General features: G+C 40.1%; 1 protein-coding gene and 1 long non-coding RNA gene across 2 annotated transcripts in view; one reads left to right on the top strand and one right to left on the bottom strand.

The window, feature by feature from the left end:
* DSCAM (DS cell adhesion molecule) overlaps positions 1-26,638 on the top strand; it is a 437,468-nt gene that overhangs the window by 38,150 nt on the left and 372,680 nt on the right. Inside the window, exon 2 of the mRNA XM_023926681.2 lies at positions 23,983-24,300. Coding sequence (XP_023782449.2) covers positions 23,983-24,300 — 318 coding nt within the window. The remainder of the gene's footprint in view (positions 1-23,982; positions 24,301-26,638) is intronic.
* LOC147653887 (uncharacterized) lies at positions 18,396-20,594 on the bottom strand. Its single transcript, XR_015285366.1, has 2 exons — positions 20,498-20,594; positions 18,396-20,037 (listed from the first exon to the last, which is right to left on the bottom strand). It is a non-coding gene; the product is annotated as an uncharacterized LOC147653887 (long non-coding RNA).

The raw sequence follows: 26,638 nt of genomic DNA, 5'->3' as shown, positions 1-26,638 counted from the left end.
TCCAGAGTCATTGCTTGGGCAGTCACTTGGCTAAGATGAACAAAAATTGGTTTAAAATACATTTGTCACTCATTTTCACAGCAAAGCATTGAGGTTTTAGATGCTGGTGGTCTTATTTTTTGAGGACATTTTGGTTTGTGCTTGAGAAATGACAGGGAAGTAAAGATTTTGGATTTAGTTCTGTTGGAATTGTGGTCTCTTTTAGAATTAAGGTCTGATAGAAATGCAGTGTGCATCTTCATCAGGTCTTCTCTTGCCCTGCTTTCATTTTCACTTCCCTCCATCCCATTTTCCCTCTTCTTTCCTTCCCTTTCTTCCTCTTTTTTCACCTTCTTCCCTGTCTCCTCTGAGCTTAAGATCCCTCCTGCCTCCTGATGAAGCAACAAGAGAAAGAAAACGGGTGAATTTTGAGTTCTTTATAACACAGTAAATTGAATGTTGGGCATCAGGAAGCAAAGTGTGATTACTTTTTGTGGGGAGACTTCTGAGTTAAGAAATAGGAGGTGAACTTCATTTACAGAAGAAACATTAAACACTTCACCAGGTTCCATGGATTTATGTAAGTCTTGTTCATTTATGTATTCCCTGGCCTCATCCTCTTCCACCAAGGTCTTCCTGCTCCAGCCTTTTTCCATGGTCTCTGGGGAAAGAGTTTGGGATTCCTGAGGCTGCTCTTGCAATTAAATACTGAGGTGAATAAGGCACTCAGTGCCTCAGCCTCCTCAAATGAAAATGAAAAGTATTTGACAGCTTTTTTTCTGTAGACATTCAGCTTTGACTTAAAAGTAAACATGTTTTAGGTGAATATCTTTATCTGGAAAATATCTGTGGTTAGAGATTCTCCTGGAAAGAGGACACAGCAAATGGTGGCCTTGGCAAATTCTTTCTTCCTGTGATATAAAAGCACTTGCTCTGCTGTGCATTTATTTTGGGTTTGGGTATCTTTTTTGGTCTTAATTCCCTCCTGAAGGATTTTGCACTGCAGGACTCTCAGGTGTGACACAGGCCAGATTTGGTACCTTTCTGCCTCTTCTTTGTTTTCTATTATTTCCCAAACAGAAACCAGCACCATTCTGACCTTTCAGTGCTTAACATAATGAAAAAGAATAAATCTGTTCATTTTCTGGCTTTTTGTTTCAACTGCTAGTAAAATGAAAGCAAAATAAGGGTCAATTTTGGCAAAGGAAGTGTAGCTCCAACAATGTGACACTATTATTCTACTCTGCTGTTTATTTCCTTTTAAACACATTGATTCTGTTTTCACCAAGTACTTATTTCTACTTAAGTCTTTCCTACAATCCCATGTAAAATCTCCATGCTTTACAACACTTCTGTAATGTCAAATGCACAAATATTTGATTTTCCTGGGACGTTTGGCCTGCTAAATCAGTCCCTGTGTTTTGTCTGCTCATACTGAGTGGAGACTTGCTGACTTACACCTGCTATAAATATGATCAATAGCTGTTTGCATCCTATTATTTTTATTCTGGGCACATTCCTGTGGTCAGGATGTCAGATTCAGTGTAATGCGGTATGTTGTCTAATCAATAGTAATAATGATAAGACAGCTTTTTTATCCTGATGGCAGCTTCATGGGGGGATTTGGAAACCATTTGTTATCTGGATGGTGATATGAAACCTTAACATTAATGCCAACCATGCTGCATGTTCCCTCCGAGTTTCCAGTGCATTGTGTGTCACTTTCCATTAAGTTTTATCGCGTCATGCAGCTGCACTTTAAAGTGCTTTACTTGTTCCTACCTTGAGAATTTGAGGCAGAAGGATGTGTTTCGGCTTTCCCCGCTGCCAGTGCATCACAGGAAGCATCCAACTTTCCTCGGAGTTGGGGTCTAATTGCTGCTTATTAAAAATAATGAACTATCTTACAAGTTGTACTTTTCTGCTGCGGATTTAATTAGCGTTCACCTCCCTCCCCCCGCTTTCTGTCCCCACCCCCCCTCAACTCCTTTGCTAGGCTGACAGAGCTGAGAGGAGGGAAACTGAAGCAATTTGAAACCTTGTTAGAAATTTATGAAGTGCTAAAATGTTTTATTCCCAGAGGCTGGTTTGCCAGCTGTCACTGGTAAGCCATTCGCTGCCTGTGATAGCAGGGGGAGGCAGCAGGCCACAGCCAACACGAGCGTGTACATCGTTTGGCAGATTAGACACTCTGTAATTAGCAGGAAGTAGAGTGAAACTAATTATTTTTCTCCTCAATTGGGCCAATGACATTTGAGAGGAGGACGGATGTGGTGCTGGATGGGGAAGTTGTGGAGAGGCCACAGATTCCCTCCTTCCCCCGCTCATGGTGACCCCACTTCCAGCTGGGAAAGGCAAGGAAAAGCACCTGTACCTCTGCCTTGCTCACAGCCTGTGGCCAGCAGGAGAGGAGCTGTGTGTTTGCTCCCCAAACCTTTCCTGCTCTGTGGGAATGATCCCTTTGGAGTGTGGAAAAGCTGGGCACGGTTTGGTGCCTCGGGTGTCTCCTCCAGTGATGCTGTGCAGGGCAGGATGCAGGTCTTGGGAGAGGAGGTGCTTTTGCATCCTCTCACTAAACCTCCAAAGGCTCTTAAATGGATGATTTGGCTAAAAAGTGCACTGCCAGTTGGCTATATCCAGGCAAGTCTGTTTGTGACAAAGGGGTAAGCAGTCTATTAGGATTTCCAGATTTGATTTCCTGAGCTAAAATGAAAATCAGTCTGCTTCCATCTTACAGTTCTCATTTGCAAGCAACGCAGCCACCCCTTACCTGCACATATGAGCTGCAGCCTGGAAACCGGATCTTTTCTCTCTCCCCTCTAAGGCTGACCTTTAAAGTTCATTTCTATCTGTGCATTTCCAAGGGAAGACTTTCACAAGGTCAGTTCAAAGACCTTATTATTTGAGTGGAGTCACTTGAAGTACAGTGCACGAGAAGCATACTGCTAGAATATGAACCACTAGAAAGTGCATTAAGGGCATTTAGAAACACAAAAATAGCTGCTGCTTCCTGTCTTGAACACTGACTGTTTTAAAAAACCACTAACTTTGGCTTTATGTTTGTTTCCCATAGCCTGATAAAACTGCTGCTTTATATTTTAGGTGCTGGGCCTAGATTCTGTTCTCCATCTCCTGGGTCATTTGGTCAGTCCTTTAATTAGGCCAAGAAGTGTGTGCTGGGTTTTTTTTTAATTTTAAATTTTCCTTTTTTTAATTTTTTTTTAATTTTACCTTTTCTTTTTATCTTTCTGTCCCCCCACCTTCCATCTTGTGGTGGTCCCTTGAGTATTGCACTGATCATATTCATAACAGGTCTAATGACAGTCCCTCAGTTCCCTCCCTGAGCAGATAATTTCTGTGCCTAGCTGCTGTTAAAGTTAGTAAAAGCCCAATGTGTGTAGCCTTATTATTTTCTTCCCCTCATTTGGTTTCAAAGCCTTTTCTCTTCATTATGCCAAACAGGAGTGAGGAAGTTCTTTTCAGTGAAATGTTAAGACCAGGAAGAAGTGGGTGTTTATGTGTGCTCAATAAGGGAATTCAACAATAACAAGGCATTTTAGTGTCAGCTGTGTATAAATTAAAGTGCATGTTCCATGCAGACAATGCACATCCTTTAAGAATGATCTATTTGTAAAAAAATAGGTTGGATTTTTTTCTTAAACAATCGTGTCTTTCCTAAAAGCACTAGGTATTTCTTCAAAGTAACAATGCTTTTGTGTGAAAATTGCTAGTTTAGGTTGACTCTACATTGTAAAACCACAAAGGAATCTGAGCTCAAGTCTGGAATGCATCAGATAATTCTGCATTTGCATTAGGGTGATGTTTACTGGGCCTTCAAAAGCCAGGAACTGAAAGTGTGCTTCAAGACTCTTTGCCTTCTCCCTCTTTTCCTGCCAGCTCCGTGTGAGCATCCTGACAAGCCTCGCTCCTGGAATGCTCTTGTTTGGTACAACTTTTAAATTCTGTTTCTTTTCTCTTTCTTGATTCTGCTGCTGCTTCTTCTGTACTTCTCTCCTGGATTTCTCAGCTTCTCTGAGCTGAGCTCCTTGGGGATGCCCCTTCACGGGGAGTCCTGTTTATCTCAGTTCTCTGGGTCAGGATGAAAACTCCAAAGCCTGTTGGGATCTTGTTCCTTGTGTTTATTGGGATGTTATCACAAAACTTGGCAAGTCCTTCCAGACTTTCTACACAAGTTCAATTTACTGCAACCCTTGTGGCTCACTTTGGGCTCTGAAGGCTCAAAATGGCCCTGAACCACACAGTTCTTTTATCTTTATACTCATTCTTATCCAATTAACCATAGACACATATATTATTTTTTTTAATGACCCAATGACCCATCACTTGAGTGCTGCACTGTGACATTTTCTATCCAATCACTCACTACTACCCAAAAACCTCAAAAAGAAGAACGTGAAGAAGAAAGAAGAAGGAAAAGAAACAACATACTAAATCTTCCATCTTGCTTTCTGCTTTCTAAACTAGCTTAAACTCTAGCCTTTTTACCCAGTGACTTAAGAAAACTCTCTAATCTACACACTCACACTTTTAGCTTTTCTATCTAACTTTAACAGTTGTTTTCATGTAACACTGTGAAAACATGCCCATAAATTTCATGTTGTGTGCAATTCAGTGTTCTTCTGGATCTCAGAGCCAGGTGCCAGAGACAAGGGCACACACTCTGTGTGAAAACCAACACTCATTTTTCAGCTACCAGTGTTTGTTACCACTGCTGACAAAGGAGCCTCGAGGTTCTTGGGCAGTATGGGCAAAGCCTGAGTGCTGAGTCCTGCTCCAGGCAGGAGGATGGAGTTTTGTGTCTCATCATCTCTCAGACACCCTCACATTCCAGAGGGGAATTCCTGGGGCAGCCTGTGGTTCCTGCTGCTCTTTGTCACCTGGCTCCTGCCAGCACAGGTGGGATGGAGAGTGATGGCCAAGCAGGGGCTGATCTTCCTGCAGCAAGGCTGCCCCTGGAACTGGGCAGAGATTCAGTGCAGGCATTGCAGAGCAGAATTTAAAGCTGCTTTTGTGGCAGCAGAATGGCTCAGTGCTTGCAGAGCCTCTTGCACGACCAGAGGTGCATGTCCCTGGCAGAAGGGGCAGTGCCCCCAGTGGAGTTTGCTGCTGCCTTAGGCCTCACAGTAAATAATCATATAATTCATACCATTTTTGCCTGTCTGCTTCCATTCCCCTCCTTTACACCAGCCCCAGATACTTCATGTGGACCTGACACCAGTGTTGATTCTGAGGGTTTTTTCCTCTTAGATGGTTTCTCTCAGACTTCTTGTGAGGGAAGTTTCTGCTCTCTGCTGCAGACAGTTATGATGTCTGAGTAGGTTTTCATCCCCTTATGGGACTAAAACATGCATTTGCAATTGTAATAAATACTGTAACTGTAAATACTTCATAAAAATATTCTGCAAACATATGTTTTCTTTAATAATGAGGTCTACAGCAAACCAACTGAGATTAAGGCTGTTTCATATATTTATTTATCTTGCTCTTGTACTCGACACATTAATGAATCATCTCACCATTCTAATGAAAGTTATCACACATAAGGCTTTCAGAAAGTCAGAATGTAGCTACTGAATTTGCTGGTTTATTAATATTCTGGGATCCCCATAAACTCTTATTTTTTGTCATGAGTATTACCTGTGTTTTGCTAAATCCAAATTTAATCTACAAATTATACCAATACTATTGTATACAGTAAAACTGTACTTTGATATCAACCAAATAGTGATAATGTAGAGAGCTGTTTCTGCTTGCACAGACCTCCCTTGGAAATCTGGGCTCTTTTCTTTCTGATCATTTTTAATTGCTTGAATGCAAGATCTGTTCTTCAAATTTAATATTTCAGATTGAGACACGTGGCATCATCTGAACTGCTGGGAAATACAAAGTGGGACTCACCATCCCCAAAACAGTTCTAGGACTGATAGGATATTTTGTGTATTTTTAAGAAGGAGAAACTAATCATGTTTTTAACAGTTAAAGGACTCAGCTTGGTGTAGTACTTGTGACCTGTGTGGCATAATTTGCTTGTCTCTTTTCCCACCAGATCAATTGAATTTGTTTATTAGTGAGTGATATGCACAGAATAAGGATCCCAAGGAATATGGAAGAAAGAAGTTATTTCCAGTCTTCTTAAAGAGAAGGAGCTTAGAATTTAAGGCTATTTTAAATGCCCTGTTGAACCTGTTATATCAGCTGAACAACAAAAGCATCAGGTTTCTATGTCATGGAATTACAGAATGGTTTGGGTTGGAAGGGACCATAAAAATCATCCCATTCCCACCCCAGCCATGGCAGGGCCACCTCCCACTGTCCCAGCTGCTCCCAATGTCCAGCCTGGCCTTGGGCACTGCCAGGGATCCAGGGGCAGCCCCAGCTGCTCTGGCAATTCCATCCCAGCCCCTGCCCACCCTGCCAGGGAACAATTCCTGCCCAAGAGCCCAAGATCCAGCCCTGCCCTCTGCCCCTGGCAGCCATTCCCTGGCTCCTGGCCCTGCAGCCCTTGGCAATTGTCTCTCTCCAGCTTTCCTGGGGCTCCTTCAGGCCCTGCAAGGCCACCCTGAGCTCAGCCCAAAGCTTCTCCTGGCCAGGCTGAACAATGGCAGCTGGGCCAGCCTTTGCTGCCAGCAGAGCTGCTCCATCCCTCTGCTCATCCTGGAGCCTCCTCTGGGCTCTCTCCAGCAGCTCCAGCTGCTCCCTGGGCTGGTCCCAGGGCTGGAGCAGCTCTGCAGGTGGGGTCTCACCTGAGCAGGGCACAGGGACAAACCCCTCACCTCTGCCCACCCTGCTCTGGGTGCAGCCCAGGGTTGGTTTTGGGGGTACAAGTGCACATTGCTGGGTGTCCCCTCTCTCACCCACCCACACCCCAAATTCCTTCCTGGCAGGGCTGCTCTCCACCAGTTCATCCCCAGCCTGGATGGGAACCAGGGGTTGCAGCGCTTTTCCCTTGGCTTTGTGAACCCAGGGAGGTTCCCATGGCCCCTTCTCGAGACACACACAGAGCATTGATCTTTTAAATGATGTGAAAAACAGCTCTGATATTTGTGAGCACCTTGTTCAGGATGGGGAGGTGCTGTGCTTGTGAGTGCTGGACTAGAAAAACCTAAAAATACCTTCTTGCTACCGTGGTTCTTCTGCAGGCTGTTCCTTAGGGTGGCCTTTTGTTTAATTCAAACACAGAACCACTTTATTTTCCCATTTTCAGGGCTGATATTCTGGGAGTCTAAAAAGAACACCTAAGCTCATGAAAACTGATACAAAGGTCAGTTTATGCCCTTCCTCCCTGACGAATCCTTAATGTAATTAAATGCAGTACTTGAAGCTTACCCTACTTGCAACTCCTTTTTTTGTTTTCTTGATTAAACATGACAACAGATCAATGAGAGAGTTAAAACAGGCCATTAAAAATAGGCACAGGCTTAAACCAAGTGTTCAGTTTCACTCTGGAACAGCAAAGCAATCCAAAATGTTCAAAGGGTGTTTTTAATGGGACAAACCTGGATGTGAATTATATAGGCGATGGGATGGATGGGTGGCATATTTTTAAAAATTATTTAATTTTAAAGCCAGAAACCTTGGAACAACCCAAGTGGAATTTTACCAATCAGCTCATCTTATTGGTTTTGTTTTTTTTTTTTTCAATTCATGAATGGAAATGGCTCAAGGTCATCATAATCAATAAAGCCAGATACCTTTCTTTAAAATCTGAGTGAAGGAAGGAAGAAATGGAAAGATGAAAAAAGTATTGCTGGATAAAACCCCAAAATTTCTCTGCTACATCAAGTTCTGTGTTAGGAAATGCAAGCAGGTCCCAGGGATACCTTGGTACCAGTCTATGCCCTGAACTCAACTGCTGCTGCTGCACAATCTGATATTTCTACAGATTACATAAGGTCCTTTGTTTGATTAGTGTGTCCTTTGTGTCCTGTCCCCTTCACATCAAATTTTGGGTGAAATAACATTTGGAAGTCAGGATTTTTTTTTTTTTTTTTTTGTCTCTGACTACACCTGGCCTTCTGTTTTATTTATTTTGTTCTTCTCATGCTACATTTTCAGTGATGCATTGGAATATTAGTGAGGCCACGTTCAGGACTGGATCCCCTGAGAAATGTTAGATATAGAAACACCTTTATCAAGAAACCTGTGCAAGACAATGATGTTTGCCAACCTACTGTCCTGATGATGGACAAAACAGACTCCTGGAGTTATCCTTTGAACTGGTCATAACATAAAAGTATTTACAATTACATAGGAAATTTAAAAGCGGACAGAATATTTTCTCTCTTGCTTCTTCTCTCTGAAGATTTGCTGCTTATCAGGCTCATGGGAGCAAAGGAATTTTATTCCTCATTCCTCTGCCTCATCTTTACCCCTTTAGTCAGGTTTGTGTGTCACTGTCACATCTATTTGAGGTCACTTCTGTATCTTAGGTACAGATCTGTGTGTGTGACGGGATTGCGGTTTCCAATCGTGGCTTTCCAGTCTTAATATTGGTATTTAACACATAAAGCAAGATTAAAAGGATAAATATTAGGATCTTTGGCACACACAGCATGACATCCTCACTTTTCACACCCAGGCCACTGCAGCTGGCTTGGGTTCTGTGTTCATCTGCTAAGGACTCGAGCAAAGACTGATGTTTTGGTAACTATTTGGAACCAACATGGAGTTAAAAAGAAAAAAAAAAGGTAGTAATATATATGAGACACTTTAATTCCCGTTCATATTCCTATTCTAGCACAAATGTCATTAAATTGTAATAGTGATTACACATAATGACTACTTGATACTTTGATTTTGCTCAAAAGATCCCTTTTATCTCATCATTATTTACACTTTAAACTCTGCTTCAGAATCTACATGGCTGTCAATTTGTATGATGCACATACTTAATTAGCTCTGATTAGGAGAAGAAATGTGTGTGGGAGAAACTATTTTGCCAAATACAGTGATTGTATTAAGCCTTAAATATTATGGTTTAGTGTGACTGATGAATGAAAAAGGTGTATTTTCAGCTTGGTAGAGTTGGCTCATGAACAAGAGAGGTGAAAGGTGGATGCTGTGGTTTGGAGCCTCCTGATTTTGTCTTGGTCTGGCACAGGAGATGCAGCTGGAACATTCCAAGAGATACCAGCTACACAAGAAATAATAGAGAAAGACTTGCTTGAAACAGATTGTTCCAATAAAAGGTTGGATTTTGGGACCTCTCTGCTCAGCCATCTCTTGTAGGATCCTTTATCCATCAGCCCAGCCCCAAAAACTGAGTTTATAAAAGAAATAGTGTTGAGAAGAAGGAGTAAAACTTACAGGAGGAAAAGGAAATATTTAAAGGTAAGTTTGGATGTGATACAAACCAAAACAGGACAAGCAAACAGATGGTTTCAAACTTAAAGATAGGGGGATTTGACAAGTGTGGGGGTAATTGGCAAGAAATTCTTGTGTAATTGGTGAAAATTTGTCTTCTAGGGCTGAAATCTTGAAGAAAAAACATGTTAAATCCTGCAGTCTTGGATAAAACAGTGAAGGTGGAAGATAGTGAACCTAGAAAATTCCCAAATAACCTCAGTGTTTGAAAATGGGCATCTGGGACAAAGCATCTCCATCCCTGAGGAACTGATACTAGAAAATTAATTTAAAATAACTTTTTAAACTTCTGAAAATGCCAGACATCAGACGTGTTCTTGCTACTTTATTTTGGGTACTTCATGTCACAGGTTTTTGTTGACTTAAAGGAGAGAATTATAAGTTATCAGGCCTTAAAGAACAAAGTTTTTAGAGCACATAAATAAATGCAATGCACTGGGGAAAGGAATCTGACATACTTAGAAAAGAAAAAAAAATTGTGCTTGGCAAATTATTACGGATTTTTTCTTTGAGGGAATCGAAGCAGGTGGGCAAGGAGAATGGAGTCATTATAACATAACTAGATCTTTAAAACAAGTTCATCAAAATGTCATATCAAGCAGTATGGAAGAAAGATGCCATGGGGTAAGAGAGGTCCTCATGTAGATTAATGATAGGCTAGGAAAGAAATAGGAAACATATAATTGATTTTTCTGCTGGAGAGAAAACACTGTCAGTGATCTGTGCTGGTTCATGGGTTGGTTGACATAAATGAACTGAAGAAGGTTATAAATATTAAAATCTTCTGATAGAACACTGTTCAAGAGAGCCCAAAGTGCACAGAAGTAGAGCTGCAAGGAGTTAGGAAGATCATGCAATAATGGGGAATAAAATGGCAGCTGGGGAAGAAAATGAGTGCAGAGCACTGCAACCAGCAAAGGCAATTCCAGTTATTTGTGTGATACTGGGCTTAAAATTAGCTGTCACCACTAGGAAAGGATGGTGACAGACCTTCCCTAAACATCCTTTATCAGCCACTGCTGGAGCACAGGTGATGGGTACTTGGACATCTGGAATAACACCCTATTCTACTGCTATACAAAAAGAAAGGTTATTTTCTTTTTTAAAAAAAAGGAACTTGAACACTGAAGAATTCTTTTTCCTTCCACTAAGATTTATGTTGGACGTTGTCATCCTTCTCCCAAAAGTGATAACAAAAATAAATGAGTTTGTGCAGTTACTCTTGAGGCTTGGTCTCTGTGAAGTGTTCCCAGGGAAAACTGGAAGGGAACAGGTTTGTTTAGGCTGGAGTGACACCAGTGTGGTCAGAAATACCATCCTTGGCTGCAGGAAGGTGCAAGGATTTTATTTTCATTGCACTTCAGTAAAAAAAAAAAAGTGATATGTTATTTTTTAAAAATCTGATGGAGAACACAGGAAAGCTCAGGCTGTCACTGGTATTTAAGCATTCAAAATTCAATGAAATTCGAAGAATGCTGGGTTTTGCTGTTGGTCTTTGAGGCTTGTGATTGCCTTGATGTGACACAAAAATCCTGATGGGGGGAGCAAAATGCAAACCAGGGTTTTCCAAGTAACAGCAAGTCCTGTGCTTATTTTTCATGTAAACAAAGAGGCCTTCAAGGCACCTTAGTCTTGTATTTTGTCAGGAGTAGATCATATATAAATCTGTGTTACATACTCATTCTGCACCATCTTCATAATATTTTTATATGTATTTCTATTCCTATTCTGATTAACAAGCTAAATGTGCCATTTCCAAACTGAATGTTATCTTGGGATCATTCAGAATGTTAAAATACACTTTGATAACTTATTTTTACATTGGTAGTGTCGCCCCTCCATTTTAGATGTGATATTACTGTTGAGTGATGTTGTCTTAATTTATTTGAGATATACTTAATTTCTTCTTTAAAAAACCTTTCCTCCTCCAGCAAAACCCAAATTCCTGAGATCTTGTCTCCCACTGAGAAAAGAAATTCCTCATTGACTGTATCTATTTTGCAATAATATTAATACACGTTTTTCTTTGTATACTATGTTTTATGAATTATACAGTAAACCCATGACAAAGAGAGTACCAGATTGCAGTTGTTAAGGAAGTGATCATTCCATAAGTTGCTTGTTTGGTTTTCTTAAGAAACAAAATTAAATCCTGAAGACTTGTTTTGCACCTACCCTTTTTCTCTTTTTTATCCTCTTTTTCCTTTTACTCTTCAAGTGATAGGTGGAATGAAAAATCTCACCTTTTTGGTATTCTTTTTAATTAAGATTGCAGTAGCTTGTCATAGCCCTAGTCTTCCATAAAAATAGCCATGAATGCCAGGGCATTTTCCTTTCCTTTAATTTAGTGAGATGCAAACAAAAGTCATCATGGTGATCTTGGAAGCAGTTTAGGAAAAAATGTGAGCAATAACTAAATGGTAATTCTGCTTCTCTTCTTCATTATAGAATGGAATCATAGAATGGGTTGGGTTGGAAGGGAATTAAAGTTCATCCAGTTCCAGTCCAGCCATGGCAGGGACACCTCCCACTGTCCCAGGTGCTCCCAATGTCCAGCCTGGCCTTGGGCACTGCCAGGGATCCAGGGGCAGCCCCAGCTGCTCTGGCAATTCCATCCCAGCCCCTGCCCACCCTGCCAGGGAACAATTTCTTCCCAATATTTAACCTAACCCTGACCCCTTTCAGCCTAAAGCTGTTTCTTCTTGTTCTGTCACTGCATGTCCTTATATTCTATGTACACTTACATTATTTTGTAATGTTCTGTTCTATCTTGTTTTGTTGCACTGAGTTACTCTCTGCCTCTGTCAGTCCTGGGTTTATTTTCCTGATTAATAGAGCCAAATCACTTTCAGAACCTAGCAGCAATTTCATGATGAAAATAGTAACTTTGCACAACTTCTGTTTGCTCTGCAGCAGGGGCTGCTCAGATCTGTCTGCCCTGGATGTTTATGCTGAGCAGAAGCAATTGCTACATGGCTTTTTCTTTCTCCTTCTTTTCCTCCCTCTCTCCCCCCATTTTTTTTTGGGGTGTTCACAGAGACCCATCCCCTGAGCAAGCTGTGCCCTCTTCTCTCGTGTGCTGGTGCAGGGTTTGCAGCACAGTTCTGCTCTGTGACTCAGCCCTGGCAGATGTGACGGGCGCGCTGTCAGGAGGAATCCATCACACTGAGGGCTTGTCCCCACGGCTGCAAAAACCCTGCAAGGGTTGCAAAGCAGCATTAGGGCAGCAAAATGTTTGAGATGTGTTCTGCAGGGGCTTGAAAACCTCCCCAGATGAGGAAATGCAAATGCCAGGTGGATCTGTGGTCCTGGAGGGATTTCTAATCCAGGCAAGGGGTTGCTCCACAGAGCCATTTCTAGATCCCAAGTGTCCCCTTCCCTTCAGATTAATGTTCTGGGGTGTTTATTTTCTTGCCTGTGACTCAGGAATTTCTTCCATTCCTGCATTTTCATGTATGACCTCTTCCTCTTCTGCAGATTTTGGGAATAAGGACTTGTTCTTGAATAAATCACTTGCATGATTGACATGACATGAAAGAGGAAGAATCATAGTGGGGAAGTGGGGGACTGTAAACTTAACACTTCCAGAGTGGAAATGCTTTTATACCCCAATATCATATAAAGTTGATGCAAAAAATACATCACACTAATATTAAATTTTGTTCTTGATTTGCTGGTGGTGATGGTGATGAACTGGGACTAAGACTACAGTCTCTGTTCAGCATTTCCCAGCTAGAAAACCCAGTAGGGTTCAGTGCTACTCCTCTCTTTAGCAGTTTCTGGAAGAACTCTGTTTTTCAGGAAGTGCTACAGAGGTTTCTCTGCTTATTATTCCCTTGGAGGGCAGATTTTGCATTTTCCTTTAGCAGGGACTACATAATGCAGTACCTAAATGGTGTCAGTGTTGGAAATACTGTGCCACCAAAGCTTTCACCTAATTCTCCCTGCATTTTCCTTCAACACCCAATGCATTTAGCAATGTCTGTGTGATTTCTTGCAGTAAAACCTCCTGTTTTGTATGCTGGTGGCTGGACATGTTTCAGATTCTCCTGCCTGTCCTTGCTGGATGAGCTCACTGATGGTGTGTGGGAAGAAGCTGGGCAGGCTCAGCCAAACCCCAAACCTCCATTCTTACCTTCCCCTGGGGAAAAATGTTGTTTTCCCTCCATGCATCCAAGAAAAACACTTTTCCCCCAGAGTGGCTCAGTATGGAGGAGGAGTGGGATAAAACCAGGCATCATCCAGATCTCCCCCTCTGTTTTCCTTCCCCCTTCTCTCCTCTCACAGTTTTGGAGCAGAGCTTTCTGTGTATGTTCAGCCCTGCTTTGGGCTTATTAAGCTTTTAAGGCAGTCAATTTTCAGCTGTGACAACATTTGCATCCAGTTTGTAGATTCAGGAGCCTGTTGAACTTGCCATCATTACTGGTGAGAACTCCTGAAAGCTTCCTGAGGGCATAAGTAACATTATGGAATCATGGAATGTTTTAGGTTGGGGGGAGCCTTAAAAAACATTTCACCTTCCACAATCCCAGGCTGCTCCCAGCCCTGTCCAACCTGGCTTTGAACTCTTCCAGGGATCCAGGGGCAGCTGCAGCTTCTCTGGGCACCCTGTGCCTCTCCACCCTCACAGTAAAGAATTCCTTCCCTAATATCTCAATAAGTTCTGCTTTCTTTCAGTTTGAAGCCATTTTTCTGATCTGTCTTTTCTGGGCCTCTTTTGTAGGTACTTGGGGATAAGAGTGGTGTGGAATAACAGAGCTGAGAGGTTGAGGTTTATAAATCCCTTGACATTTTTTGGGTTTTTCTCCTTCAGTTTCCTAGCTGGGTGGTTGGCAGGACTGTCTGCTCTGCCAAGGGGCTCTGGCTGGAGGGTTCACTCACTCAGCACAAGCAGAACTCACCCACACAAAAACCCAAAGGATAAGGTCCTGCCCCAGAAGGATGTCCTGGATCCTTCACCCAAATGAAAGATCTTTCAGGCTCTGGCTTGCATGAGTGGCAGATTCTTCACCTGGGATGTGGGAAAGGTGACAGAGAAGTCACCAGACTGTGAGACTCAAAATGTAGCTGCTCTTCTCTAGAACATACCCTCATGGAATTTTGTGAAGCTGACCCTTAATTATTTTCACTGAAAATTTTGATTTATTTTGCTTTAATTTTTTTGTGTGGAAGAGATGATTTTTTTAATTTTTTTTTTTTTAAATTTGTCTCCTTCCTTGACAGTTCTAATAAATATTATGCTCAGTTTTGCTGCTTATTTGCAAAATTCTGTTGTCCCATTAGGATCTGAAGTTGGTGGCAATCAGGACTCTCTCAAAAACATTAGGTCAGCTGCAGCATTCTGAAGACAAGCCCCAAACTGAAACCTGTTCAATCTCAGCCAATAAATCATTGAAATTATTGGCTCTGCCAATATATATTGGCAAAATAATATATTTCAATAATTGAAATTATTGGTAAAAGTGATGGTTTTATAAAGCAGTTAAGAGAAAAGCTATACAAATATGGATTAATTCCATTTTTCAGAAACCTGAGACACATCTAATCATCTTTATTTCTCTTAATCATAAAATATTTTTGAGAGAAAAATAAATCTGAGCCTCTTCTCTCATTTCTGTTCTATTGCTTTTGGTGTTCTTGCAGTGTGTTCCTTAAGATAGGAATGTTTTTTTGGGTTTTTGGGTTCAAGAAGCACAGATGCATATTTTTTGCCCATAGATTTACAATTATCTGGGGTTTTTGTTTTGGTTTTTTTAAATTTTTTTATTTTTTCAACCACAGATTATTTCTTTTTAGCTGATTAAAAGCTCCCATCACCTGCATCTATTGCATTTACCACTCTGTATTTGTGCACTCCACCAAAAACCACACTCCTCTCCCTGTCTTGTGAATTCTTCTTCTTTTTATGGTTTCACCTGAGGACTTTTTCTTTTAATTGTAGAAGCCTGCTTTGATTTAATGGAAGTTTCTGTCCTCTGAGAATGATAATGTAACACTGAGTGCTTTTTTCTCCATAGTGATTATTATTTGTGGGCAAAACCAACTGCATACTTAATTATCCTCATTAGTGGTTCTGATTTTGAAACTGATTCCAACAATTGGAATAAAAGGTTGAGCACTGGCACATTGAATCAGAGTAGCAATTTGAAAAAGCATCAGTTTTTTTTTTTTTTGCTGGACATGTAGCAAATTTATATTGTTGAGCCCTAAAATATTGGCTACCCTTACACAACACACAACATGGAAAATAGTTCTGCATTTTGAGATTTTGTACTGGGGGAAGAATTGTGCTCTCCTTTGTTGACTTAAAACTGTTGTGGGTGGTGGTGCTTAACTGGTGTTTTTGTAATTGTATTAGTTTAATATCTTCATCTCTTTTCTAATTAGATTTGCAATATCAAATTATTTTTGGCAATTGATTTAATTTTGTTTTCCATATTAAAGCTATTTTGATTTTAGCATTCTCTCATAATTCTTTATGGCTGCTTTCACTTTTTGTTATTTTATTAATGCTCTTTTAGTAAAACTTACTTTGGAGTCAGGTCAGAGCATCTTTATCCAGTGCTGTTTTCCTGTTCTTGAAGTTCCTTTTTTACTTCCACCTGAAACTTATTCCTTATGTGAGCTCTGTTTTACCCTCCTTCCCCTCAAACAATGAGGAATGTTCAATCCCCATCTATATATATATATATATATATATATATATATATATATATATATATATATATATATATTTATATATATTTATATTTATATATATTTATATATATTTATATATTTATATATTTATATATTTATATATTTATATATTTATATATTTATATATTTATATATATATATATTTTTTTTTTTTCAAGATTCTATACTGGATCACTATGACTGAGATTGAAAAAGGAGAGATTAAAAAAAAAAGGAGGCTAAATTAGCCTTTTTTCCTCCAATACATCTCCCCTTGATGAACTAAAAAAAGGCCTTATTTGAAAAAGAATCAAAACCTGATTAGACACTTACAAACAAGAATGTTATTATCACTACTCAATTATCCTGTAACAGGCTATGCAGAGTGATCCAGAGAAATATATATATATATATTTAGAGGAGCAAAATAAATTCCTGTCCAGGGCCAGAATCAAAGCCAAAGTTGTGAAAGTACATTTGCTTTACCCTAGCTCTAATAAAATTTATAATATTTATCAGCCTGTGTGTTAGTCATTAGATAAAACCCCTAGAGGGAGACACGATTATTGTAATGCCTCATCACTCTGATCTTCCCACAATAGCTGCAGTAATTTCTCTGGGTCACTTTGCATAGCCTGTTACAGGATAATTGAGTAGTGATAATAACATTCTTGTTTGTAAGTGTCTAATCAGGTTTTGATTCTTTTTCAAATAAGGCCTTTTTTTAGTTCATCAAGGGGAGATGTATTGGAGAAAAAAAGGCTAATTTAGCCTCCTTTTTTTTTTTTTTTATATTAATCTCTCCTTTTTCAATCTCAGTCATCCAGTCATCAGTGATCCAGTATAGAATATTGAAAAAAAAAATTAAAAATGATCCAAAATAATGACACAGCTCATCAGCCTTTCACCCTCCCACCCACCCAGGCTCTCTCTCCCTGTTCTGCATTGAGTAATCAGCATATTTGTGATTGCATTTGTAATGTTTCTACTACTGGTTTGAAAGGTACAGGAGTGCATTCAGAAATGTTTCATTTATCAGTTCTCTGTGTGTGTGTGTGTGTGTTTATGCAAAAAAGATTATCTTAGCATACTGTATTGTTTGAATGTCAACAGGGTAATTAACCTGTGGTATGATCTTGGTAATTCAGTTTCCTGAAATATAATTTATTGTTTAGATGGCTTCAGCCATTTTCCCACAGAAGTTGGTTTGGGGTTTTTTTTTGGACTGCTTTTTAGATTAATTCCATTAAATTGTTTTACAAGATATTTGTATTTACAGTGAAAATCAATATTTTATTTTCCTCTCTTAGTTAAAACTTTCCTTAGCTCTTAAAACTATCTCAAAGGTAAAGTCACCCCATGACATTCCACCCCTTCAACTTGTGAACACCTACTTAAAAATTATTAATTATATTCAATATACAACTTAAAACAATAAAACTAATCAATTGACAGAAAAGAAGAAACAAAAATTCACTACTTTCCACCCCTAGACCTTTACTATCACTGCTATATAAACTTAAGACAATCATGCTTTGCTCTTAATTAATTTTTTATCTCACAGTAACACTATTACTGTTTAGTTTAGGATTTCAATATTTTTTCACTGACCATATGAAAAATGAGGATTAAATTCTCCCTTTAATTTTTTTTTTTTCCAATTGTTTTTCTATATTTGGGTCTTTTGTTCTCTCTAGGTCTCTACCTCACAGCCATATGTTTTTAATGACTGTGGTCACAATGATATTTTCTTGCTTTTGCTCTGATTTCAGGCCAGTGAAAAAGGAGCTGTCTGGTTGAGGGCAGATCTTTCAAGAGAGATGAGATCCTGAGGAGTTCCTTGAGTCTAAACATCCTTCTGACTTCTGCCTATCCTGATACCTTGTTCTTCCACTTTTCCAAATAATTTCTTTTGTTTAATCTCTTCCCTGTCCTCTTTTGGGGATGAAAGGGAACATCTGCTGTGGCTCTTGGGGATGATCCTGTGCAGGGCCAAGAGCTGGACTTGATGATCCTTGTGGGTCCCTTCCAATGCAGGATAATCTGTGATCAGATTATTTATTATTTTATATATATATTATATACTATATCTATATCTACTATATCTTTTATCATGCCACCTCCCTCACCAAAACAGAAGAAAATCAATGAGAAAACCCCACCCTGTATTTGAATTTTCTGAAGCCTGGAGGTGCATTTAGGAATTGCTGGTGTAAGCACAGGTAAAGGCTGTGCTGCTTTTGGGCTCGTGCAGGAGCCAGACAGGCTGAACTCACAGGACAAACATCTGTAAATGGGGACAGCAAACATCCACCCAGAAGCTAAAAATGCTGGGTGAAATTCTTGTTAACTGAGATGTTTCAGAAAGCTGGAATTTATCCTAATCCCTCTCTTCCTGCTGGAGATGGTAACCAGGTGAAGTGAGTGATTTTCCCTGTCAAGGCAAGGACTCAGCTGAGCCCAGGCTGGTTTTTTCCTACATTTCCTGTGCAGAAGGCTCAAAAAACCTTCTCTCTTACCCAAGGCATGATGGCTGAGGTCTTTTAGGAAAAGGCTTCTCCAGAAGGAATGCAGGATATTGACATTTTATTGTTAAACTTTGATCACCTTGATAAGCTGAATAGAATACATTTTATTATTATTATATTATAATATTATATTTATTATAAAGAATGACTTTATTAAATATTGCCCATTCTTGCCTTTATTTTCCTTTTTCTGTTTTTATTATACTCCTTGGGTTTGCCTCTATGTGTCCTGTGTTTAGGCAGATGTATTTGCAAGTGAGAAACTATTACATTTTAAGGTGGCACCTTATACAATCCAAAAAATCTGAAGGAAATACTTGATTGTTGCCCAGTTCCTCAATCACAACCTCACTGAGGAGAAAAAGAGAGGGAGCATTGATGTCCAAAGCTGTGGCAAAACTGAAGTTCCACTGTAACACAGTTCAGGCTGTTTCTGCAAACCTGCTGTAGTGCAGGAGTGCAGTCAACTGCCAAATTACATCATTTATCTTTTCTGTTTTGATTTTTATTTTATCTAAATAATCTCAGTGGTCTCTTGGCTCTGGACCTTTACTTTGATTCATATCTTTTAATTTATCTATATAAATATTTCATGCTGGATTTGATTAATCAAATGGATGAGAACTCATTTTTCCCTTAGTTTGAAATTGTTATTCATTTAAGACCAAACTTTCCACTTGCAAAGATTTTACAGGAATAGCATTTAGTCCTTGAAAAGGGTACAAAAGGTGAATTAAATATAAGTATCTATTAATTGTTCAGAGACATTTTATTCATACTTTTGAGTGTGCTGACTGGTCTCTCAACCCAAAATATTTCAGTTCTTTCAAGAGCTGAAAAGGAAAGTGTGGCTTCAAATGGCCAATTGCAGAATATGGGAAGAGGGCTTTGGAAGAACACGAGGCCCAAAAAGACAACTTCAAAATCACAGAAGTGTTATTTAAACTTACTAAGAGATGAAAGAGCACATGATGAAAAGGAATTATGTACAACACCCAGGCTCAGCATTTTGACACTCAGTTGAAAAGGTACAAAATTTTCTTTTGTTCCCTGCAAACTCCAGGAAAGTTTTCACTTTCAGCATCTTTAGGGGAAACTTTCTTGCAGGTGAAGCAACCCGAAGGGGGTGGAGGAAGGGAAGAGGACAGATGGTTTCATGGTTTGCTTTTGCATTTCTTCTCTCATCTCTTGGTTAGTGCTGATCCCTCCTCATCCCCAGATCCAGCAAGCCCAAGCTGGATGCAGAGCTGTCATTTAAATGTTGGAGCTTCTCTCTTACACCTCAGAGACATCCTCTTCTTCCCAGTAAAGAGGAGGATTGAGAAACAGCAGTTTCAGCCTGGTTTGTCTTGTGAAGCCTTGCAAAATCCCAGCCTCATGAGCAAGAAACGTCTCTGTCCCTGCAGAGGACCTTCAAGTGCTCTGCACACACACCAGTAGGAGCTGGAGACCTGGAGGAGTGACCTGCCTGAGGAGAGAAAGGGCCACCTCTGTAAAAAAATAAAAATCAGTCTGTTCTGTAGCTATCTGCTGATAGCTACAGGTGTTGGAAATGCCAAACCCAGCCTAAATCTTCATAGCTGTGTGTCCATCCTGGTTACAGCTGCCCAGCCTGGCAGTGCTCAGCCCCCCTTGCTGAGGGAGATCAGCTCACAGCCCCACTGAGCAGCTGCTGAAGAATTAGTGTGGAAATGTATAGCTGAAAAAGAGATCTCTCAAATGCCAACAAATTTTGCATCTGGCTGATGTATTCAGTGCTTTGCTAAGCACAGCAGCGTTGTCTCCCCTGAAAATCAGGAGGAACTTCCTTGGCTATAATGTTTATCACTTCAAGTACTTGGGAGTAAGGAATATTGATTGAGCTTGCAAAAAAAATTATCCACTTCCCATCTCTCTCCCCTTCCCCTCAACTTTTCCCTCCCCCATACTTCTCTCCCCATTCCTGTAGGAGTGAGATCCTGGCATCTATTGAGCCTTAGACTCCAGAAGTCTGATCTTTGATCTGATAAACTGTTGATGTTCTCCTTTAAGCACTCAGTGGAGGACACAAATCTGTGCCTTCTTGCCCCAAAGTGCTTGCAGGTGCAGATTGTTTGTCACCTTTTCATCCCAGCTGCGGCCCCTGAGCACTGCTGAGCTGCAACCTTCCTCTTGTTTCCCTCAAGAATTATTGGTTTGGTAATAAATAACCCTTATTCAGGAAGAATATTTGCTTTTTCTTCCCTTACATTGCAAAATGATGTGATCTCTGTTCAGGCCAAGTTCAGTCACTCAGCTGCAAGAGTTCTCAGTTCTGCCTTGGATGTTATTTTCTCTTCCATGACTGCCTTTTCTTTTTTCATTCTTCAGGTATTTCTCTTTTCAGTTTTAGTTCCATAACTTGTATCAGTTTCCCTTACCAATCTCCCTTGCAACTCTTAGTCTGAGTTGCTTCTGCTTTCTGAAAAATACAATGTTTAGTTGGATCATGTTCTATCATTAAGCAACATCTAATTAATTACACATCGCTTTCACTTGTCTCCGTTTCAAATAGGTTTCAATAAATCACTTGTTCTGTCATCCAGCCAATCCCTTTCTTCCCATGGAATGTTGAGGAGAAATATCTTTTTAATAAAAGCTTCCAAAATCCCATTTTTGTCGTTGGGTGTCTCCAAGCAGCTCACACAGTGAATTCCACCAGAAAAAGCATCTGGGCTGTCAGCATTGTGTAGAAGTGTGTGCATTAGAGCACTGTGATTATTTTCCAGGGATCTTGGTGTGTTTGTGGCTGCCATTAGGATGAATGCATAGCAGATGCTGGTTTAAAATGAAGCACTATTGTAGTGGCTGATGGATGCAAAGTTTGTCAAAAGTAGTGAAAGCTTCTACAGGGGATACAAAGCAGCTGGAAAAATTCATTGTTATGTGCTGCTAGTATGAGTCTCTGGTTCAGCTGTGCTGTGTTTGATTGGGAAGTTAGATTCTATGGAAGTGTCAAACAGAGTTTCTGATATTCTCTATTTTCGTGGCATTCGTAATTTGGTATTTACCTCTTTGTTCTTGGCAAGGAAATCTCCTGGATGTGCTAGAATATCTGCTAAGAAGCAGCACAGCATAATAAAAGCTGGCAAATGTGAACAGTTTTTATTACTTCTACGTGAATGTCTTGCTGGCCAATGGAAATTTAAAAGCCTTGTTGATTGTTTCATTTGTATTTGTAGAGAAAAGCTTGTACAGCAGATGAACAATGCTAAATTGTTTTTTTTTTTTTAGTTCTCTATTATGTTACCAACAATACTGTTCTCTGCTTCAAAGTACAGCTATAATTAGAAATGTGATTATGTAAAAGTGGCACCATCTTATTCCCTCTTTCTGAATGAGGATTCAGCTTCTCCCTGTGCTTAGTCCTGTTGTGCCTATTTTTGCTTTCCAGATGCCCAAATTCCTCTTGGGATTGCACCCACTAGGTGGAACTTTTCTTGTGGAGAACTTTATTCTGTGCTGGCACCTGCCTCATCCAAATGCAGGAGCTCAGCTCCAGAGCTGAAGTTTCTCCTTTCTGAATCTCCAAGTGCCTTTCAACCACCACTGTGCCACTCATTTATCTGTCTCCTGCATCCCAGACACCTTTCCCTACTGGAGAGGATGCCTCTCTAATTTCCAGGGATTCCCAGAGCCACTTTTGCTTTCTTTTGAGTCTCTCCTGTTATTTAGAACGAACAACTTCCCACCTTGTATCTCTGCAAGGTATCAAAAGAGAGAAGGAGAAAACAATCTATTTTGTGCTCCTAACGATCATAAAATGCAGTGGCAGAGTTAGACAAGAGGGTTCATGGCTTAGCATTGGGATTGCAGTTTCTTTCTGCAGGACAATAGAATCCATCCTGTGCAAATGAAGGCTGCCCTGAAATCTGTCTGATCACTGCTTGCTGGGATCTCCTCCAGAGGGGTCACCTTTTCCAAAACTGACCCCTTACCAGCCTTGCTTTAGAAAATCCTGTCAGAATTGGCTGCATTCAAGATACAGTGAATCATCCAAGTCTCTGTGTCAAGCAAAAGTGACCATTTTTTATTTTTTATTTTTTTTATAAGTGAGCACTCTATGCAGATATAAAGCACATTGGTGGTATTGGAATATATCCTTCCATTTGTTGAAAAACAAAAATCACATGTAAGGATTATCAGCTCTCCAGCAGAGGTTAGGAAGGTACTTTAGAGGAAATGTTTGGGGTATTTTAAACCACCTGGAGACATCAATCCCTCCAGTGAGGGCTGAACAGCCCATGGCAGAAGTGGTTAATCTGGTGCTCTGACTAATATAGACTCTTTCCAGTGATACAGAATCTTCAGTTTAAGGCTGGCAGTGGGACTCCATGGAGTCCCATGGATGGCAGAACCAAGATCATCAGAGGCACTTAGGTTTAGAGGTCTTTGCAAGAAAAGACCTGACCAAATGATATAAAGCATTTACTAAACTGTATCTGTATTAGTATAGATGTGTATGCTATTAAGGAGTTATGGGATTTTTATTTTTTTTTCACTGTTTGCTCTGTTCTTTTTATTACTTCATAAATAATTCTTGCCATGGAAAGACTGTAAAAATAAATTTCAGGATGCTAACAGAAACTTCCTGTATTTCAGGCAGAAATTTAGTTGCTGGAAATTTCATAAAGGCAGATTATTGATAGATTTTTGTAGGCTGTATGAAGAGTGCAGCCTCAGCAAGCACAGAAGTGAGTGGATCTAGATCTCTTTACACCAAAAGGGGTTTCTCATTTTACTTTTGGGTCTAAACCACTTACTGTGCTTAACCTGGTGATATTTTCTTTGAATGATGCCTTTTTGGGCTTACCTAAAAACAGAGGCCAAACAAAATTAAGGGAATAAGAAGCAGTTCTATTTACTGAAGGGCCTTCAGGTACATTTAGGGCAGACAAATTTCCCCAGGGGCTGCACCCAAAACTGGACGATGGGTCACGGGTTTTCACACTTTTATAAGTCTGGTCCATTTTGGGGGTGAATCTTCCAATTCCAGCTGCAGGTAATGAAGTCATTTACCCCAAGTTTGCTCCCCTCAGCTCAATTTTGTTTCCATTTCTCAGGGCCTGAGGCAGTGAGGTGTCCTTGATTCCCAGGCCTGGAGAGTAATTGTTGTATCTGACTAAAATGGGAAAGCAGGAGCTCGCACTGAATATGGAGTTCAGAGTTATCCACTAAAGAATTGCAGCATTACAAATAGATGGAAAACATAAAAGCTAAAATCCTTAGGCATGATGAAAACAAGAAGCATTTTATTAGAGCTGCCATTAGCATCCAGATGCTCTGATTACCTTCCCTGGGCGCCGCGTTTGACTCGGCGTCGATTCGCTTCGCACGCTGCCGAAATTTCTCAGGTTTTCAAGGTCTTTTTTTTCTCCTCCTTTTTGTCTTTCAGTTTTCGGTGAAGAGCTACACGCCAGTCTCTATTTTGTCAATGCATCTCTGCAAGAGGTAGTGTTTGCTAGCACCACAGGGACTCTGGTCCCCTGTCCAGCAGCGGGGATCCCCCCGGTGACGCTCAGATGGTACCTAGCGACGGGCGAGGAGATCTACGATGTCCCAGGGATCCGCCACGTCCACCCCAATGGCACTCTCCAAATCTTCCCCTTCCCTCCTTCAAGCTTTAATAACTTAATCCATGATAACACTTACTATTGCACAGCTGAAAATCCTTCAGGGAAAATCAGGAGTCAGGATGTTCACATTAAGGCTGGTAAGTTGAGGCTTTTATTGGGTTTGGAGGTGGGGTGAGGAGGGAGGGAATTGGGGTGTTTCAAAGAGGAGCAGCAGGTATCAGTCAGGGATGGGTGGCCAGAAGTGCAACCTCTAAACTCTTAACAATATTAAGTAATATTGTGAATTCTTTCCTCTCCTCCCCTCCCCAGCTGGAATTATTTTGGTGCTAAAAAGTTAGTTTTTCCAAAGATCTCCAAATATAAGGAGAAACAAACTGATAATCAAATCAGCAATCAAACCATGCTTGCACATTAAAGAACTGTGTGAGAAAAATTTTGTACATGGGCTGGAAGAGAGGAAGAATGCTTGGCCTGAAATCACACCTCTCCTCCCTTGTTTGTGGTCACTTTGTTTTGAGAGATGTTTGTGTCCCCTGCAATGATTCAGCAGCTGATGTGGGTCCAGGGGCAGTGCTTTCTCTTTAAGATAAAATATGCAAATAAGCAGAATGGTTTTGCATCTGTTTTCTGTACTGGCTGGGTCAGCCAGTGGGAAATTACAGAGGGATCAAAATCAGGCCTTTTGTTACAGCACACAAACACATGGCTGCACAGCTTTTGAAGATTCTGGTCTATCTGCTTCAGTTAATTAAAATATTCAAACAAACAAACAAAAAATAATCTGGGAGCTGACCCCTGGAAAATGCAAATCTTTGGAAGCTCTTTATTGTTGGTGGAACTGTGCTTGGCTTTTCTCAGAAGAGAACAACCTTTCCTCTGGAGATTTGTCTTCACAGGAGTTTCACAGGGAAAAAAAAACAAACTGTGAACAGTTAACAAGTAGATTTGCCTAAGACTTTCTTTTTAAATAATAAAAAGCATTCTCTTCTTCTTAACAATAAGTTAATACATTCAGAGATCTGTAGTTTTTAGGCAGATGGGAAGCAAGAATAAAAACCAGGTTTCCATGAAATTCATGTCACATTAAAATTTTAGTCTAGAAAAGTGGGTTTTCTTGCACAAGAAGCATCCAGTAGAAGGAAGTTATCATGTTACATATATGGGGAGTTCTATGATGGTCTATGCTTCTTATGAAATTATTTAGATGTCCATTAAAAAAAAAAGCTTGAAAATCAAATATTCATATGAACACATCATAACCAACTTTATTTGAAACTCTGGTTCTGGTTTTTGAGCTTTTGGTTTTACTTTCATGGATTTGTGGGCAAACTCTCTGCTAGAATTATATTTTTAGACAACATAATATTTACTTTTGTCTTTTCTGGGTTTGTTAATGTGTCTCCATTTCAAACACCTTCTGGGCACTATTTTTTCCCAGGATTGCTTTCCAATTTTTACTTTAGGTAAGATAATGTGGAGATACAAAGGAGACTAAAACTTCCAGTGTTGCTGGCTAAGACTCTGAACTGGTGTTCCTTTAGGTGTAAAACATTCATCCATGGAACTCCAAAACAAGATTTCTCTCTGTGTTTGAGAAATGAAGCTTGCAAATAGAAAAAGTGCCTTAAAAAAGGACTTTGCAGTTGGTAGTGTAGCTTCTTGGCTCAGAAGTTAACAACTCCTTTTATTTTATTTTTTTTTTCCAAGTCAGAAATGCCCCCTTTACCTCTTTTCTTTCCTTTTTTAACCTTTTACCCCATATCCACTCATTTGTCCATTTAACTCAATTTCTCAGTTAATCTGAGCTTTGGATAATGAGTTAAATGAGTTCCCTTCCTTCACATGAGCTGATGCTGTGTGTCAGAGCTGTCCCTGTGCCTGATGGACAACCACAGCTATCAGTCAGAATCTTTTCCAAGGGCTTGTGGAACCCTTCAATCACAGGAAAACACAATTTGGAGAGTTCTGTGCATGGCAGCCAAGTGTATTTTATGCTCCGATGATAAACACTGGGTTGCTTAAATTTGAAATTAGAAACTTCATTTCTTTACATGGTCCTTGCAAATTATTTCTGTCCACGTGAAATCTAGAAAATATTTCAGATTGGCACTAATTAACTGGTTTTGAGGTTGTCTTTTTCTAATTTCCTCCTTCCAATGCTCTCCAGTTGGTTTCCTAAGAATTCAGAAGAAACCAGTGGATTATCTGGTCATAGCATAAAGGCTAATATGGTTCTGCCCATTCTCAAAGTCAGCTTGAAAAGTCTGGAGCTCATTTACCTCTTTTCCCAGGAACATGGGCAGCAGATACAAAAATTCCAACTGACAGATAATTCAGTATTTGTGGTTTTGCATGTAATTTTGGATGTAGCACAACAAACATTGCCAAACTCCCCCCAAAAATCACAACCCCCACACTTGGACACCCAAACTTAATCCTCTTCCATGCCAGTCCCACATGGGAATAAAGGTCTCC

Source organism: Cyanistes caeruleus, chromosome 3 (assembly GCF_971803275.1).
Source record: "Cyanistes caeruleus chromosome 3, bCyaCae1.hap1.1, whole genome shotgun sequence".
Taxonomy (NCBI): domain Eukaryota; kingdom Metazoa; phylum Chordata; class Aves; order Passeriformes; family Paridae; genus Cyanistes; species Cyanistes caeruleus.
The sequence above is the reverse complement of the archived record's forward strand: the minus strand, read 5'-3'. Positions and strand labels throughout refer to the sequence as shown.